At 43.1% G+C, this 19071-nt stretch overlaps 1 protein-coding gene across 2 annotated transcripts in view; it reads left to right on the forward strand.

The window, feature by feature from the left end:
* Window positions 1-7908: 7908 nt before the first annotated feature.
* The window catches only part of LOC103394525 (ephrin-A3-like), a 70593-nt gene continuing 59430 nt past the window's right edge, over window positions 7909-19071 (forward strand). The window contains exons 1-2 of one of the 2 annotated variants that reach the window (XM_008331872.3): window positions 7909-8296; window positions 8393-8571. In XM_008331872.3, coding sequence (XP_008330094.1) covers window positions 8462-8571 — 110 coding nt within the window. In that variant the 5' untranslated portion in view covers window positions 7909-8296; window positions 8393-8461. Of the gene's footprint in view, window positions 8572-19071 lie in introns of both variants that reach the window. The other variant, XM_025065177.1, reaches the window with a different exon arrangement.

The raw sequence follows: 19071 nt of genomic DNA on the forward strand, positions 1-19071 counted from the left end.
TGATGACTGTATATTTGTCAGTGAAGGATCGATGATAGAAGAGTATTATTGTTTGATAAGTCTTTACATACGGACGACTGAGCGAGGGTCAAGTGGTTGATCGTGCATTGATCTACACGTGTCTCCCCCTACTGTACACTCTGAGTCACTGTTCTGCTACAGTAGTAACAAGTGTTCTCTGACGTGTTATTTAAAGCCAGTGCAGCAGCAGCAGCAGCAGACCAGCCTGAGGCTGTGATGGAGAAGTGTAACAGTGGCCTTCTGACTCTGATTCACTCTGTCGTTCACCCTCACCCCTCCCCCCCCCCCCCCCCCCCCCCCCCCTCCAGCACTTACACTTCCAGCTCCATAGATTCTCATTAGAGCTGCGAGCGAGGACAGTGATGAGATGCAGAGTGAAGTTTTTGCCACCAGAGAAACTTGTGTTTACTGATGCCTCCTTTCCCACCGGCCAATTACGGATCATTAAAGGCTTTGGGTGACACTGTCTTTCACTTACCCGCAGCCAGACAGTAGACAGAAGTGAGGACGAACGGCGAGAAGTCAAGAGAAGGAAAATGTTAGGGGGAAAAACAGAAACAGAAACATTTGTCTACGAATCCAAGGAGCGTCTTCATCAGCCGATGTCCTGCAGATTCAGGTCTAGGTATCGATTCAACTCCCTCTCCTTTTCTTCTTCAATACAAATAGTCAAAGCTGTAGCCCAGATGGATACAAACAACATTTTAACCAAATAGAGAAGCAGTAGAAAATAAATACATAATCCTCCTCAGCTCTCAGTGTGTGATCGGGTTCTTACGCACACACTTTCAGGCCTCGGTGTTTGTGTGAGACACAACCACAGAGAAGGGAATCACTTGGCAACAAGATGTTCCATTAGCTCTATCGATTTCTCATCAAAACCTGAAGCCATATTTGTCTTGGAGTTTATCTTCAGGGGCATTGACAGGGACCTTGTAATGACCACTGCTCACTCACTCTGCAGCAGGGAGTGGCTCTGGGCAAGACCCACACTGACCTTGGAATTGATTCAATATTAGCAAATCTGTCGGAAACACGATGATTTCCTGCAGTGGCATACAGTACATCCCAACATGTCAGTTTGTTCACTCCATAACAGTTGTTTTTTTTATTTTCAGTTACAATTAATTTGGACTTTATTTGCATTTTAAGTCAACTGGCAAATAAGAACACGCCAGAAAACATGTGAAATGACTGGCTAAAGGATAGCTTTTTTAGCTTTAGCTTAATACCTTTAACTCAGCTTAAGCAACAAAACTAACATTGTCAAAATGACCACGGTCTTAAATGACCTTAACACACACCTGTCACATCAGAGAGCTCCTGGAACTCCATTTTCTCTTGGATCATTTTAACATGGAGGTCGTCTGTAATCAAATTGTTGCCAATTATTGATAGAAAAAAAAGAAATGACAGTAAAAAAGGAGGAACATGTCATTTTTCTGCAGTGTCCCAGCATTCGTCTTCACAAATGAGTGTTATTGCATTAATTAATTCCCACAGCTTTGTCTCATTAAGCAGCACTGAACGCTCCACCTCATGTTCTGGATGTGTTCTGGAGAAGCCATTTATCCTTTGTCTATCGTTTGCTCAGAGTAAAAGTACAATTTCTGTTGTGACTCCACCATCGTCTTCATCTTGTTGTGTTGTTAGACAGAGAATACACACACACACACACACACACGCTGTTCTGCTTCAGCCTCCTGCCGTCGCTCTGTGGTGGAAAATATTCCTGGTCCCTGTAACAGTCATGCTAATAATTTATCTTCTTTTTGTTTGCTCATCAGACACATGCTGCTCGTCTCTGGTTTTCTCTCTCCTCTGCTCAATATTTCATGCCAATGGAAGTGCATCTATTCTTAGCCACCTCCATTCCCCCACCACCTCCTGTCAAAACATAATTTTCTATCATTTGACACCCCTCCACCTCTGCAGCCCTCCATCTGCCTCTCTGTCCTGTGAGCAGAGGCCGCTCTGAGCATCAGGTTAAACACAGGTACCAGAGCGGAGCGCCGTCACTTCATTAACACTGGGGTGTTTCTGTCTTCCTTACCATCGAGTGGAAACTTTATCTTCACTACAAATGCATTTGAAAACAGAGATAAAGACTGGTTCAGACACAGACAGGTCAGCTGCTGCTGCTGCTGCTGCTGCTGCTGCTGCTGCTGCGGTGGTGTCACTTTGTTTTCATCCAAATCAAATGAATGGAAACTGTGATGATTTGACCAGAAACTCAACATACAGTATTTCCACTTTGTCACATCCGTTCAGTTCATGTCAAATATTTTTGGTCAAATCTGAACTGGTATGAAGGTCAAAGTACAAATTCATTTTCATAACTTCAGCTTTTTGGTGTACTTTAATGGACTAAGTTATAGCACGATAAGAATGCAAAATAAAACACCAGAGTTAGCTTAGCTAAATGCTAGCCACGGACTACACTGAAGCCCAAAAGCATTGATGGGATAGATAGACTAGGAGATCTAGAGGACTACACTGAAGCCCAAAAGCATTGAAGGGTTAGATAGACTAGGTTTAGATCTCTCTCACACAACTGGACCATAGAAGTCACCGTGGCTTTAGGGTGAAATTCTCCCTCTAAAAAAGAAAGAAAGAAAAAGTCATCTTTGGACTGCAGCTAAACAGAGGGTCCTAGTCCAGGGATGTAGAAGAGGACCTATAGCATCCATCACATCGGCTGCTATAATATTCAACAGTACAGTTAGTCTTTGTATGGCCGACACACGGGCGCTTTACAAAAAAGCCCAGGCTCCCAGAGAAAGCAGGCGCAGAGAAAAGCTTCTCCACTCTGCTTATTTTCTGCTGATTTTCCACACCTCCATATTTGTGATTTATTAATCACTGTTTTGCCCTTAATCCAGCGCACTTCTCTGCTAACATTACTGTGCAATTTCATTTCTATCTGCTCCTCCTAAACTGATTGTCTTCACCCTGCATCTCCCTGTGTGTGAGTGTGTGTGTGAGTGTGTGTGTGTGTCCTCTGCCAGCGTTTACCAACACATGGCTCCCCTCCCCGCGGGCTCAGTCCACGTCCCAGCATCCATTTCCCACTTCTGCCTTTTCATCACAGCGCTGACGCCGAGGAACATTGTTCCTGATTGCGAGGCAGATGCCATTATCCCCAGCTTATATCTTCACAATCACATTAGCCATTTGCACAGCTGGGCACTTAAACGGCAGCAAGGCAGGTTAGCAGCTCACTGGCGGGGACAAAGTGATGGAGGCCCACCTGGAGATCAGGCCTGGGCCTGTGCTGGGCTCCGTGCCATGACCACAAACACAGAGGGCACTTTCTTACCTTTAACTAATGGCTCTCTCTCTCTCCGTCTTCCCAGTGCTCACCTCTCAGTTTGTCAGTTCAGGCCAGCACTAAGTCTTCTTTAACCTTCTCTAACTCCCCCTTGATTCCTGCACATTGTTTCTTTCTTTCTGCAAACTCAATATATCTGCGAGCCCTCAGGCTCTCCATACGTCTTCCTCTCTGTTCTCTCACACCAAAGTTTTACTCTGCAACTTCTCCGTTCCGCCCAAACCCAGTGCACGTAAGATGTACGTTCTCAGCAAATAGAAGAAATAAGGTGAGAGGGATGAGGAGAAGTTGGTGAGGGGGACGTGTGTGAGCACGGTGGGCCGACACTCAGGCAGCCAACCAGGGAGAAGAAGACTCACACACATTTTTACTCCCACTTATGGAAGGAGGATTAGCCACATGTGACCTTTTTCTTTTCCAGAATTCTGAGATTAAACCTAGAGGATCATGGTCATGGGGAAAGACTTTGTTTTTAAAAACAGGAACAATTAGGACAATTAGTCCAAAACTCACGTTTTTTCAATTGTTATTTATTTGTCAGTAAGATGTTATCTCCCCATCTTACTGAAAATAGAGGTTTTGGTTTTTTTATTTCTACTGAAAAGTGAGATCATAATGTTTTATTCTATTCTGGTAACTTGAAGAAAAAAATGGGACACATTTGTTATATCATTTTTTTTATAATTTGTTACTGCTTCCTTGCTACTTCATTCTCAGAGTTTTTTTGTTGATGACCAAAAAGTCTAAACAAAAATGATGAAATGACTCATAGTTGAAACAATAATCATGATTAATCCACAACAGTGATGAATCAGATTAAACACTTGATTGTGTAAAATAAATGTGTAAGATAAAGTCATTGTCCTCACTTTAGTATCAACATTTTTAGACATAAAAACTACGTCTCTCAATATTTAAAGTTGTTTTATATTAAAACCCAGGAATTAAAGGATCGATCAACCAGGATCATTTACTAAAACTGACACTAATCATTAAACCCAATCATGATCATCTGATTTGAATCCATTACGTAGCTTCAAAGCTGGGTTGGATCCAGAAAGAGACGAGGAAAAACAGGAGGAGAATTCCAGAGGGAAGACTGGAGAATTCCCAGCGAAGGTGAAACCAGCACATTTTCCACTGGAATATTGCTTACACTGGGAAAGGAGTGGGTTAGGAAATCGATATGAAGCCAACAAGGACATATGAAAGTGTTGAGGATGATTGATGATAACAAAATATCTGAATAATCAATATGCCTATAGCTGCTGTTCATGAATTAATCACACGCCAAACGGACAAAAAGACTCAGAGCCGCGGTAATCGGTTCCAGTCACAGGGAACCGATGTCTGCAGGAACTTCAAAAACTTATTTTAGTTTTATACAGGCTAAATTTAGAGTGGAAATAAGTTACATTTAAAGCAAGTTCCAAATATATTCTATCTACTCCAAACTAGCAGAAGAAGAAGAGCAAACCAATCTACTCCAAACTAGCAGAAGAAGAAGAAGAAGAGCAAACCAGGACGTGATGTACAAGACTTTTAAAAGTTGCTCATTTAAAAGTTTAAAATGTAAATAAAAATACTTTCAGTTTTGTTTTTTTTTAGTCAGTGTTTGAACCTGAGGACCACTGTTGTGCAGCTGCAGCTCCTGCAGCCAATAGGCATTCATAACCGGCACATGGCAGTGTGCAAATTCAACAGAACTAATATGTCCAATAACTTCTGACAGCAGGAAGCTCCCCCAGTCACATGGTCAACGGAGAACACTCTCACACACACACTAAGCACATCATAAATATGCATTTGCACCTCTGCTGTTGGAGATGGGACCAGGAAACATATTAACTGTCACCGTCTATGTTTCCATCGCTCCTTCACTGGCTCTGTGTGCTGGGCAAGTGCAACAGGAAGCCAGAGATCATCAGTTTATGGAGGGAATGGGAGAGCGTGCGGCACTTTCCCTCCTGAGTGTGAGTCGACAAAAGGGTGACAAATGATCCAGTGGAGCCGCACAGATCTGCGCTGCAGCAGCGGCGGCGAGGAGGAGGAAGAGCTGGCGGTGGAGTCGGGAGGAAAAGTGATGTTACTCCGTCTTTTATCCACCCTTCCACTCCGGTCGCCACAGCAACATGGCCGCGGGGCACTCAGGAGAGGCGTCATGGCTGACAAAAACAACACAGCGGCAGGAAGTGACTGAGAGCAAACGAGAGCAAACTAGACAGACGGGGAGTGTGAAGGAGAGCCGAGAGAGGGACGCAGCAGCGGGCAGTCCACGCCGGACTCTGGACCCAGATCTGCACAGTCACACCAGCGAGGCTTTGACCTTCAGGCGCCGGGCCAGGAAGTTTAATGAAGACTCATTCGTCTCTCTGATTAATGTCGGGATAGAGCGAGCGAACGTCTCGGCTGCGGCCACGACAACCGTGTTTATGGGTGTAAAAAATCACTGATATTCTTCTGGCCCCAAATGAAGCTATTAGGAGATATGAATTTTGGAGGAGTTAATCAAAACCGAGGCTAATGCTTAATATTTGGAATTAACAGATCCATTAATACAGCCGGCTGCTGCCGCTGCTTGGGCTTGATAGAGTGGTTAAACCACCACAGGCTAAATTAAACAGGTTAATTAAAGTCTCCAAATTTTCGTATACTCCACACACACACACACTGTGCCTGTGGCCGTCTGCTGAGTTCACCTATTTTGTCAAATTAATCATGATTCTGACCCTGAACCCACGACCTGTGTTGTATTGTATGTCTGATATATAATCTCATTACTGTGAACCTGCTCACACTCACACCTGAACGTCAACTCTTCTACTAATCCACCGCATAGAGAGGCTCAGTAACTGTAACTCAGTAACTGTCTCTGAGGTCATCTACGGCCACTGCACAGGAGACGTTTAGGACTAGTATAGTAAGTAAGCAAAGTATTTGTTGTAGTAGTATAGTATTTTTTTTATCTTGATATCTTGATTTTATCTTGAGTTATTTTTTCTTCAGCTTAAGACACAGAACATGTATATGTTCAGTACCTGTGTCAATGTCAACTGCAGATATAAATTCAGCTCCATAAGTCATGACTAGTTCAAGTCCCCAAGTTCAAGTTCAAGTCCCTGACTGTTCTTGTCAGTCAAGAAAGACTTTCAGTGAGACCAGATTTAGCTCCAGAGTAGTTTCAGGTTTTTATAGTATTTTGTAAACATAAACATGAACACAACAGTGTGTTTGATTATATCTTTATATGTAAGTTTGATAATTAAAAAATACCAAAAATCAGTGAGAAAACGTTTCTAACTTAGTCCCAAGTCCTGGACTCAGCTCCAGTCTCACTGGTGTGGCTTTATTTCAGCTCCAGTCTCACTGGTGTGGCTTTACTTGTGAATCTGTTACAGTGAATCTCCACTCAGGTCCACAGAAACCCTGGTAGATCAGAGTACAGTACAGTACAGTACAGTACTGTGGAGTGAACAGGTTGGTCTCATGTAGAGGCTGGTCCTGCCAGAATCCACTGTCGTCTCCGTTTGTTCATTAATTTGTCACCGCCGCTTCCCCGCTCTTTTTGCCTGTCGGCACATATTTGATCAGAGGCCTTGAAATGATTCTGTGATGACAATGTCAACTCAGAGCGGAAGAATTTCCAGCTACAAAGTAAAACATACTTTTGAACAAAAACACCAGCCATGGATTGGTAGATATTTATCTAAGCTGTACTTTTGATGGAGCCGTTTTGCTACGTTTATGGCTAAGCTTTAGCTATGACTAATATAATATTAGTAATAATAAAATAATCCCAGTCCAGATTGGTCAACTACAGCCTAGTTAATGTGGCTGCATCCAAAAACAACAAAACAGACTTATTATTTCATGACTTGAATTACAACCACACGTTCAGAAACCCCAGCAGAAGCAGCAGTTACCCCTGGGGTATTTTCTGGTTAGTGGTTGTGTAGTAAGAATTACACAAAGGTGTTTTATTTGTTCTACCTGACGGATGTGGTTTGTTCTTCCTTGGGCGGAAACTTGACGTATATTTTTTTGATATAAAAAGCCAGCCACACCTTGACCCCTCCCTCTTTCCTCGGACTTTGTGGCAGAGGTCAGTGTTTTTCTGTTGCTCCTTGGGGTTGTTTTTTTTTAGCATTTTATTTAGTTTTTCCACAATATATTTGTTTCAATGTATATTTTGTAGGGACTCGAACAGTGTCCAGGAGGAAGATTATAGTTATTTTGTGTCTGTAGGAACTCAGTCAGATTATTAAAGACGGTTGTCACAGCAGCACGACGGACGGCTACACCGATATAATCCTAGTCTCAATCCAGATCAATCCAGATCTCCCCAAACTAACACCCTGAATACAAACTAAGAAATATGTATATATATATGTATATATCAGTATGGCTGCACCGTGAACACACACACACGGTGTGTGTTTGAGGGGGCGGGGCGGCAGAATAGATGGACATGTGAGCGCATCTCCACCATCAGGGGGCGGGTTTGTGTTAGTGTGGATCTATACGTGTGCGTGCGCGCCGTGAACGAGGCTGCTGCTGCTGCTGCTGCTGCTGGTGGTGATAATGACAAGAGCTGCGACAGACACACACACACCTCTCTCTCTCACACACACTCACACCTTCCTTGGGAGACGCAGCGTCTTGGAAGCGACTTTAAAGCGGAGCGGAGCAGAAACCAGAGCAGCGTCCTCCGCTGTGAGCTTTGACTCTGTCCTGCTTTGTTTTCATCTTTTTATCCAGTGACAGCCCGGGCTCTCGCTCCGTCTCTTCAGTACGAAGCAGACTTTTGTCAAACAATAGGAGTTAGTCGAAAGTGTGGCCATATTTTTTGGTACAGGTGCAGAAAACCTCAGGTGGATGTGGTCGCGATGGAGTTGAAGAAAACGTAACCACGCTGAAGTCTCCCTGATTCAAGCCGTCGTTAAGGTAACTGGGAAGTTGAAAAAAAAAACTAAAAAAAAAACTAAAAGGCTTCATTGACCGCTGGGATGTTGTGAAACCAAGCGTCTGTCTGTGGGACAGAAGGAGCAGAAGGAACAGCAGGGAACCCGGGAACCTGGACGCGCAGCCGGAGAGAAAGACGCAGGGATTATGGCTCTGACTACGGTTCTGCTCAGCCTCACCACACTGGCGTTTACCAACCTACACCTGTCGAGAGCCAGCAACCGGCATGCGGTGTACTGGAACAGCTCCAACATACTGTGAGTGCTTGTAATTATTTCTTATTTTATTATTTTTTTATCAACTTGTGTTGTTCTTTGTCTCTGCACACATGCGCTGGGGAGTTAGTTTTCTCCCCGGCACTCACTGTCTGCTGCAGCGTGTTTCTATTGTTTACACACGTCCGGCAAATAATAATATTAATAATAGTAATTGTTATTTTTATTATAAAAAAAAAATACAGAAAACGAGACGCAAAACGCCCCAAACAATAAACATGACACAGTCTAATTAGCGTTTCTAATTGTTTTGTTACTTCCGGTGAAAAGTCGCTACTTAGAAAATAACCTCTGTTGACCACTAGAAGGAGCCATTTTTCTTTTGAGGCCTTTTTTAAAAAATGTATTTTCTTACCTTTTGTGTTTGGGGGGGGTGCAAACTTTTCAACAGCAGTCAGATTTGTTTCAGTAAAAACAACATAAGGACCGTAAACCTCTAATTATGTTTTTATGCAAATGCATGAAATGTTGTTACATTAAAGAACCCGTCCAGTATTTACAAATGTATGTGTTTTATATTGAATAATGCGTGAAAAAAAAATTAGACAAAAGTAAATACATCTTTTGGTTAATTTTATATTGAATAATGCGTGAAAAAAAATTAGACAAAAGTAAAAAACATCCTTTGGTTAATTTTCACTTTCATTTATTTACACCAGACGGATAATATTAAAATGAGGATGAGAGGATTCAAAACTTGGGGCTGGTGTGATTTATTGGTTTTGTTTGTTCATCATGGCAGGTCATAAATAATGTGCATCCCAGTGTGAGACTAAGAAAAGACCTGTTTGAGGTCCAAACGAGTCCCTGGACTGGACTGCAGACCCGTTGGGGGGGCCGACAATTGTTTGTGTTGGTAGATGGAAAAGAACTGATGTTGTTGCTGATGTTGGTGAATTAATGTGAAAGTGCTTCATGTTTTCAGTTTGTTCACTGACTGATCCATTGTTGATTTTAAAGCCGTTGCTGATCATTTGAAGTATATGTGACATATATTTTATATATAATAATAATAATTTGTACTAATAGTTGTGTTAGCAGCAGATCTGCTGAATAACAGCAAAAATCTCATGATGTGGAAATAACTATTTACTTCTGTAGCCACAGGTCTTTACCACAACATTAACACTGGTCTGGATGTTGTGACTTGATTAACCATTATCTTATATACGTGACTAATTAATTAGTCAAAAACCAAAATTTTCTATGAATTACCTGGCAGTTAAAGTGATCGTTTGCGTATCCACGCTGCAGTTGTGTGATTTCATCTTCCTAGTTTTCAGCCTTGTGTCTTTGCAACTAAAGAAAAGTTGTATCTGTCGTTGTCCTTGACCTTGAGCGTCTCCAGGTCACATTTACCTGATGACAAACTGCTGTGATCCCGTCACAGCACGGTGGTGCATCTGTAGTTGGACACATCTATTCTCTGCCCCGGCCTGTGAGCAGAGTGGCTCTGACATAAATATTTGATTTCTATCTCACTTCAAGTCCATCTCCATCTCCAGCCTCACAGTAATGACTCATTTGGGCCGTCATCACTCCTTCCAGACACACACACTTCCACTTGTGTGTTTCCTGTCACCGTACCTGCTGCCGCGCAGCAGCCATAGTCTGCATAATTCATACACGTGCAGCTCAGGGTCCCATAGATCTGCATGAGCACGGACCCTCACCATAAATAAGTAGAGCTGACACAGAGTAGACTTTATATAATAAATGGACAGACCCAGCTGTACTTCTTAGGAGAGTGTAGACCACGGTCTCAGATTCACTGTTACTGTTATTTCATTGGGTGGGGGGGGCATTACAGTGGGATGTTGAATTAAAAAAAAATGTTTTAAGTAGTTCTAAAGATAAATGATTTGTGAGACTGCAGTGCTAATATACAAATAAAATATTTGGCAAAATTAAATTAAAATTTCCATCTACATGTGGGTTGGATGTGAGTGGTCCGCGGGCCAGAAAAAAAATAGAATGAGGAACTTGAATTACCTCTTTCACTCTTTCACTGGAGATCTTGGTGTTGGTTGATGAACAAGTTTACTGCGGTTCTTTGCACCCTGCTGGTTAGTGTAGGTAATACAGCAAAAAAAACTGAATACTTTGGCTTTGGTGAAACAGCTGATCATCTGGACTGAGCTGTGGTCAGGAAGAAGTAAAACAATAGGCAGAAGAAGACATTGATTGGTCAGTGCACCGGCACCTCCTCCTCTGGCCACGAAACATTTAGCATTTTTTACCTCTTGTTTTTGCTTCGTTAACTGTCACGTCACTTCCTACTTCTGGATCAGCTCTTGTTTTTGCTTCGTTAACTGTCACTTCCTACTTCTGGATCAATTGGATTTCTTGTGACCAGAGTTTGTTTGTTTGGTTTCCGTCAGAATTTAGATTAGCTTTGCTGGGATTAGCGGAGTGTTTCACTGCTGTTCTTTTGTCGACACCATAAAAACCTAACTCTTCTACCACGTAGTCATTTGATCTGGTCTGAACATGTTGTGGATCTGTGCCGTGTACGTCTGGACTGTCAGGCTGAAGTATTAAATGTGAAATACACACAGACTGAGTCATCTTCTACGCTCACTTTCCCCCGACCACACAGGGGTTGCGTACCTCATGTCAGCTCTCCGTGTCTCTCCACCTGTGAGGTATAAACTCGGCTCTCTGTGAGGCAGAGATCGATGTGGATTCCTGGGCCTGTGTCTTCTCATTAGGCATCAGTGAATCCATCTTTCTCTCACATTTCTTTATCTCCCGTCTTCTCAAACGCTCGCCCTCCTCCCCCGTCTCTCCTCTCTGTGTCTGCCTTCGTCCTCTGTCTATTTGTATTCACCTCAGTCACAGGTCTGTCCTCTCACCTTCTCTATCTCATACTTGCTTATATCCGTCCCTCTCTTGTTTTTTTTTCTTCTTCTGTGTCCCACCAGCCGGCCTGTCCCCCTCAATTCCCTCTTCCTGCATCTCATTGCCGGCCCCTCCATCTGCTCCTGGTCTGCCATCCACCTCCCAGACTCTCAGCTGAGAGAACACACACACACACACACACACACACACACTGGCTGATTAGAAATTGTGTTAAAGCTGTTGGAATGTATGTGGATGTGTGTGTGTGTGGGGGGGGCGCGGGGGGTTGGAATCAGTGAAGGTGATGCTGCGGCTCCGTCACATTAACGCCTGAATGGCTCCAGAAAAAAAAAAAACTTTTTCAGATTTATGACTGCAGTTAATCCCTGTCAGAGTGACATGAATGGAGGAGTGGGCTATTAAGTCAGATTCAGGGGCATTTAAGTGTTGATAAAGTGCACACTGAATGTCATCATCAGTATTAGTTCCTACAGATTTAATTAGCCTGGGTGTGTACACGTGTGTGTGTGTGTGTGTCCTGAAATGATTGTCACTGCTCTGTCTGCTGTGGTCTATTAGCCTGTTAGCACATTCCGTGGCTTTAGATTGACATGCATGTGTTGCAGTGACAAATGTGTGTCCATATTAATGAACATCACTGTGAGAGAGAGAGGAAATGACACAGAGAGAGGGAGAGAGTGAGAGGGGAGGGAGGGAGGGAGGGAAACAGAGTGAGACAAAGTGCAGGTGTGGGTCCACATGCCTGCGTGGGCAAAACCAGCCTCTTCCTCCCAGTGAGATACAAATCTCTAAAATAATGCAAGAATTGACCCAGTTTGCAGGTAGCAGACAAATCCACCGAGGCTGTGGCCAGAATACTGATGGCCGTCAAGCTTTAGAAGGCCCCGCGCTCGCGGCCACTTTTCCACTTTTCTGTCCACGTGCAAAAGAAAACGAGCTGAAGTCGTCACCTGTTCAATGATGCGGCGCCTTCCCTGGTGCTGGTCTGGTTGTAGAGACAAGCTCAGGAGGGAGCAGTTAGGGGTGGACGCTTTGACAGAGCCAGAGGAACCAGAGGAACCTGCAGGGCCAACTTGGACCTGAGACCCTGACGTGGGTCCTCCAGGACAGCATCCAGCACAGATGGTGATGACACAGCTGCTCAGAGTTAGATCAAATGGACTCTGAGCATGATAACACTCTTCCTCTGGTCTGGTGAAGGTCAAAGCCCAACATTACTTAGTAGAATAACTAACCAACTAGTCAACAAAGCCAGAGTAGAAGCTGGTGGAGCTCCCAAAATCTACAGGATTACAAAGAAAAGAGCTGCGCAGCGGCAGTTGGAAATGTTTGTTAGCGACGTTAACTTCTCTCACTCTTTTGAAATGACCATTGGATTTTATTGCCAATAATGAGTAAAATATAGCAGAAGCCATTTTGCACAGTGATGCAAGTTTCATTGTTGTAAAAAAACAACCCAAAAATAACAGTTCCAGCAGAGAAAATGACTGACAGCGACACAGCTGACCCCAGAAGCTGTGCCTTACCTTTTCCCCACGTGTCAGTCCCCAGACCGCTCTCCATATGTTTCCTGTCAAAAGTCCACTATGGCATGGAGACATTTTTGACATTTTCGTTTCACTAAACTGACATCTGACAAACTTTTTATTTTTTTCTGCCACTGAGCTGCTGATTTATCGCGGTTCCCGTCAGGTAACCAACATTAAACAAGTTATTTCAGCATATTTCCTCGGCTTCTGACAACTGAAAATGAGTTATCTCCATTATCATAACCCGGCGAAAAAGCTCGGAGTGCTTTGATTACCACCCGAGTCTGTCACGACCGCACTACCCCCCATTAGAAAGTGTTGCTCTCAGCTTCCTCTCTCAGCAGTGCGCCTGGCCAACTCGTTACAGATGTCCCCGCTAATGGCTGACTGAGGCAGGAAAAAACACACGCAGGCCATTAAATCATCTCGCATCTGAGGCCATCTGCCAATTAGAGGGGGTAGATGCGGAACATCTTGAGAGCACGCGGGAGCAGCGGTGCACTGCAGTAGCCTCGCCTACATACAAGCAGCATTCCATGCTCCTGCCACCTCTTCCCATCAGGTGTTTGGCCTCGCTGGTTAGACAGGCTGCATCTCCATAATTGGACAACCTGTGTCAGAGCGATCACAAAAAAAAAAATACAACAGTGATTCTTCACTCACTCTCCCACTCCGTTCTTAGTCAAACAGTGTTCCTGCTAATGCTCATAACTTAGCAGGACACCGGCATCAAACCCGACACAGCCGCGTGGAGGTACATCAGCCATATGACCGTCTCGTCTGTTTGTTTTTCATCCTCTGTTCAATTACGACTGTGAGCGTGTCACGTGACGCAGTCCAACCCTGACCTGGGCAGGGTGAGGAACTGTGACGGCTTCCAGTTCCTTCTAGAAGACATGGAGCAAAAACAAGTCCAATCCCCAGCACGGCGTACCTCGTGCTACAAAATAAATTATCACCTTGACAAATAGCCTCTCTGAGAGTCGGTGGTTCAGAACACTGGTGACAAATGTTGAGTCCAGGTGCTGTCTCACTCACAGCCTCATTAACTGGCAGGTCGGCCTGTGTGGGACACCGGGGAAGGAGAGAGAGAGAGAGAGAGACATGTAGGCGGTTCCCTGTGGAGCAGTGGAGGACTAAGCGGCCTAAAGGGGGAAAGTTTTTAGATATCAATCCACATTCATACTTGGCTGCTTCATTCTTGTTTTAGGAAGATTTGATAAATGGAAACATCTGAACCAGAGAATGGCCTCGGGCCGTGTTTTTACCCTGTTGACTAATCTACCGTAGGGTCCAGTTCGTAAGAAAAAAAGTTAAAAAAACTAAAGGCCACTTGTTTGTCTAATATTATCAGTTTAAAGAAAAACACTTCTTATTTGTCTACAGTTACCTGTTCATGTTACATATCACTTGTAATGATATTTTGAGCCTGACGAACAAAAGTTAAGGACAGAAAACATTTTAATCCCTCTTTAACAATTTTCCATGCTAACTTTTAACATTTCTTTTTTCTTACACTTTTAGTATTTTATGCCAACTAGTAACTTTTCCTGGTGTACTCTGACCAAAACTGCTCTACAGCTAAAATATAGTGTAAACATCTGTCCAAATTTGTGTGGCTTGCATTTAATGACATGAATGATTTAACCAAGGCTTTTATTATACAATAAATTAAAGTGTTAATAAGTTCTGCAGAGAGTCTGTGACTTCATCTCATAGGAAGAGCACATGGCCTGCAGGTATTTCTACATTGAATCTGGCTTTTCGCAAAAAAAAAAAAAAAAATCTAGGCACCTCCGGCGAAATGGAAAGAGAACGTGCCGGAAAAAGCGGGGGAAAGGAGCAGATTTTCAGGATGGTGGAAGTGAGGGAAAGATTAATTGAGTTGGTCAAAAGTCGGCAAGGTTGAAAGAAGGCATGTCTTCTCCCCTGATATGTGGAAGTTAGGTCGTCCGGCCAAATGTGCTTTAGCTGCTGTTTTCTGGTGGAGATGATGCTCCCCAGAGTGGGTCCGTGCTGATGTGGACATAGACCCGGGTCACTCATGTGCACCAGTGCTCAGAGACAATAGCAAGTGCCATTCACCTGCCTTTCTGCTCCGGGCAACTCGAGGCAAATGGAGCATACAGGAGACAAGCAGATTTGCTACCTGATTACTTGCATGTCTGTCTGCCGGCAGCTCCGTCTCTGCAGGCTGCCTCGGCAATTTTGCATATAAATGCAGTGGCATTCAATTTATTTTTATTTTTTTTTCATATTCATTGTACGGTACGAGTGTTTCAAACAGCACTAGATTGACAGTCTTTTTTTCCCTCTCCCTCCTGGATGCCGTTATGTTAAATGAGAATGTGTGATTTAGTGATTTGAAAGTGAATGACATACAGTATTTCTCCCTTCGTCTATTCACACAGCAGTCTGGAGATTTGAATGCTTTATTCGGTTTATCCTGCTTTTGAAATGCTGCAGATTGGTTTGAATGCTGAAAAGAAAGTTAAAGTGATTGATTTATCACCTTGCTTTGTTATGCTGTTGCTCTCGCTCCTCTAAGTGAAGGGGGGGGGGTCCATTTATAGCTCTCTCCAATCTGCTACGAGTCGCATAAATGGATGGAGAAACACTGAGAGGATGTTTAATGGTACACATGGATCCAGAAGTGGGCGAGCAGATCAATACAGTTATATGGAAAGGGAAGGTGAATGGACCCGGGCCGAACAAAACACAACAATGTTGCTGTCCGAGCAGCAATCAATCCGGGTGCATCAGGTGATCAATCTCCAAATGCATTTTTAATTTGATTTCACTGTGTCAGTAAATTGCCGTGAAGTGTTTCTGAGCTCGGCTCGGGGAATCTGGGGATCGAGGATCGCCTTGGAACAGCGAGCCGGAGAATTGATTGTTACAGACTTGTGCGTCACTGCACCCGGGTTCACGCTTCACAGAGGCTTTAACTAAGTCCACATTTAACAAGGCCTGGGTACGGACGCTGCAGAAACTAGTGAAGAGACAGGTTAGAAAAAAACAGGTTTGGATGGGACGTATTCAAATAAAAAAAATAAAAAAAGAAGAAAAGTTTGACAGAATTAAAATAGGCCTTATAAATAAATTAAAGTAGTAAGTTTTGGTTAAAATCCAAAAACCATCATCTTCTTCAAGATGTAACTTAATCACTGCATAAACTGTGTCTCAGTTCTTCTACTTTAAATGCTCTCAGTTTGTATTTGTGTTTTGGTGCCACCTGTTGTTCATCGTTTCGGAGTTAAACGGTGTCTAAATGGTCAGATCGGTACAGAAAAGTCTAGAGAAACTCTACCTGATTAAATGAGATTAGGTTTTGGTGCTAAAACTGTGTGTCTGGTCCAGGTCCAGGTACCACAGCGTCTATCTGGCAATTTAGTAACAATCCATCAGCTCTATTGTCCTGCCACTAATTAGCCTCTGAGGCACCTGCAAATAATAGTGCGTTCCATCGCTGATGCCAAATATCAGAGCCAACACTCCTGCCCCCTCCTGGCTGTAGGGTCTCTGCAGTTCACTTGTGATGTGAAGGCATTCTAGGAAGAAAACAGTTTGTTTTTGTTTTCGTTTTAACGCTGTAATGGTCCATTGAACCTCTGCTCCGTATATGAATCTTCACTGACTAACTGTGTGTTTTCACATCTCTCTAATCAGATTTTCATTCTCCCTTTTATTTCTTTAAAGAAAAAATCCCATTTTCTCTTCATACTTATGTATGCAAGTCATTTAACAAATGTAAAAATGAAAGCATCGTTTCTTGGTAGACACTCCACAGTGAAGGTAACGCTTGATGAAAAAGGCAAGAGTGGTGTTTGTTTAGGTGTGAAAACCCCGGAGGAAGCATTAAATAACCTTGAGTTAAAAACATACGGATAGAAAAAACTCCCAACTTTGACTATAACTGACTATATAAATATATATATATATATATCTAAAAAGTCCAACTGACTATATAAATATATATATATATCTAAAAAGTCAAAATCCATTCCATTTCTGACGTTCCTACCTGGCTTTTCTCCCTTTCTCCCCCCACCCTAAGCCCCCTCTGCTTCATTATCATGAGGAATGGGCAGGTTTGCTGGACCATTACAGCCTCTTCATGGGACTCTGAGGGGAAGGTGTCATGGGACTTTTTAAAGAGTTACCCCAGGCGAGCCAGAGGACTACTTTCATCTGAAAAAGTCCGAAGAAAAACATAGTTATGCCATGAAAAGCCATTTGGATCCCTTGTGCTCAGAGAATATAAAACGGCACTTTAGCGGCGGAGGGGAACCCGCAGGAGACGATCCTGATCCCAGACAGGTAGAACCAATTTTAGACCTAATGATTTGAATGCAAATGTTCCCAACAAAGAAGGCCTTCCAACTTGGCTCCGCAGTACATTACGGAGGGAGTCATCACTGCGGCGGCCGTCGACACCTACAGGGAAATTATAGTGCTGCCGCGATGGAAATGGCTGCCGTGTAAGAAGAAATCAGAGCTGTTGATATCGGGACGTTCTCTGAGTGAACTTTGATTATTTGGGGAAACGGGCGTTGTTGGGTGCACAAGGCCCCCCGAGGGACACGATAAGCGGTCTGCGGCAGTTTGGCCAAATAATTTGTTTTGTTATTGAAGCAGAAGGCCACTTCTGAGGTTGTGGCGATTGAGGTGGTATTTCGCAGCGACAGGCGCCCTCAGAGTTATCACCGTACTCTTGTAAAAAGAGGCGACGAGTGAGGACACGGGCTTGTGCTCCGTCATATCTCGTCCTCTGTTCATTCCCCGCAGGTCCTGAGCTGTGACAGGGCTCCTCTCTGAAGCTCCCGGGTGCGTAACGACAGCGTTGTTAGGAGTGGGACGTGTCCTCCGTGGCTCAGCGGATGATACGACTCCACTTTTCTCTTCACACTTTTCAACCATAGGCCTGTCTGATAATTAGCTATTATGTTATAATTGAGATTTTTCTTCCTATAAGATGTAATTATAGGAAGGTCTGAGACCCTTTGGCAGTCGTCATGTCTGTAATGAGAAAATGTTGAAGAAAATTGAAAACTCTGTGAAGTGCTCCGTACAGCCAGAATGAGTGAAAGTAATTCGACCCCTCAGCAGCAGAGACCGCCACCTCTGCTGGCTTTAATGTATCCCTCTTATATTGTTAGAGCGCACATTTAAATCAGGACATCTTCAAGCGAAACTCTTTTACTACAAATACGATGGCAAAGTCTTCCGAGCTTGAAAGTGAGATGTAATTGGATTGGAAGGGAATCTCGGCACAGGGAAAAAAAGACGGTTATAGTCTTGTCTGGAAAATGGCAGCGCTGTGCTGGTGAACATTTGTACATTTGCAGATATTAGAGAGTGGATTTATGGAATTGAACACCTTCTTGGAGAAAGGATTTTATATACTGTAGAACAGTGATTCCCAACCACTGTGCTGCGGCACTTTAATTATCCAATTTAATTTTAATGAAGTTGTCCTTAAATGTATATTATTTATTTATTCACTTATTTATTTATTTATTTAGTGCGAATCATTTTTCTTCATTCTTCTATGGGACATCTGTGTGTGTATTTCTATAATCCCTGCTATCCTTGTATACGAGTTGTGTTCAACTAAACTGGTCCAAGGTTCACACTATGGGAATTGAAATCAGTAATTGATTAAATATCATTTTATTGCATTACATATATTTCTTTGTGAAACTGTAACGTGAAAATAGTTTTTCTCCTGATACATTTTATCCTTTATTCTGTTTCCAACATACTCTTCACTTTATTCTTCTACATCATTTGTCATCCACGTTTATAGTTTTTCTCCTGATACATTTTATCCAAAGGCTTTATTCTGTTTCCAACATCATTTGTCATCCACGAAGTGTGAATTCAGATCAGTGTAAGCTAGCTTAGATCTGATTGGCTAATAGCTGCATTAGAATAGAACCTTAAACTGACTCTCCATTGTTGGAGTCATTACAGCAGCAGGTGAGTAACATTTGACAGTTGAACAAAGATAAACCCTGTATGAAAGCGTTCAGTTGACAGGCCGTTTTAACCTGAGCTCACAGAAGCTGCGGCTAAGCTCTTAATGACA

Source organism: Cynoglossus semilaevis, chromosome 18 (assembly GCF_000523025.1).
Source record: "Cynoglossus semilaevis isolate Cse_v1.0 chromosome 18, Cse_v1.0, whole genome shotgun sequence".
NCBI lineage: Eukaryota > Metazoa > Chordata > Actinopteri > Pleuronectiformes > Cynoglossidae > Cynoglossus > Cynoglossus semilaevis.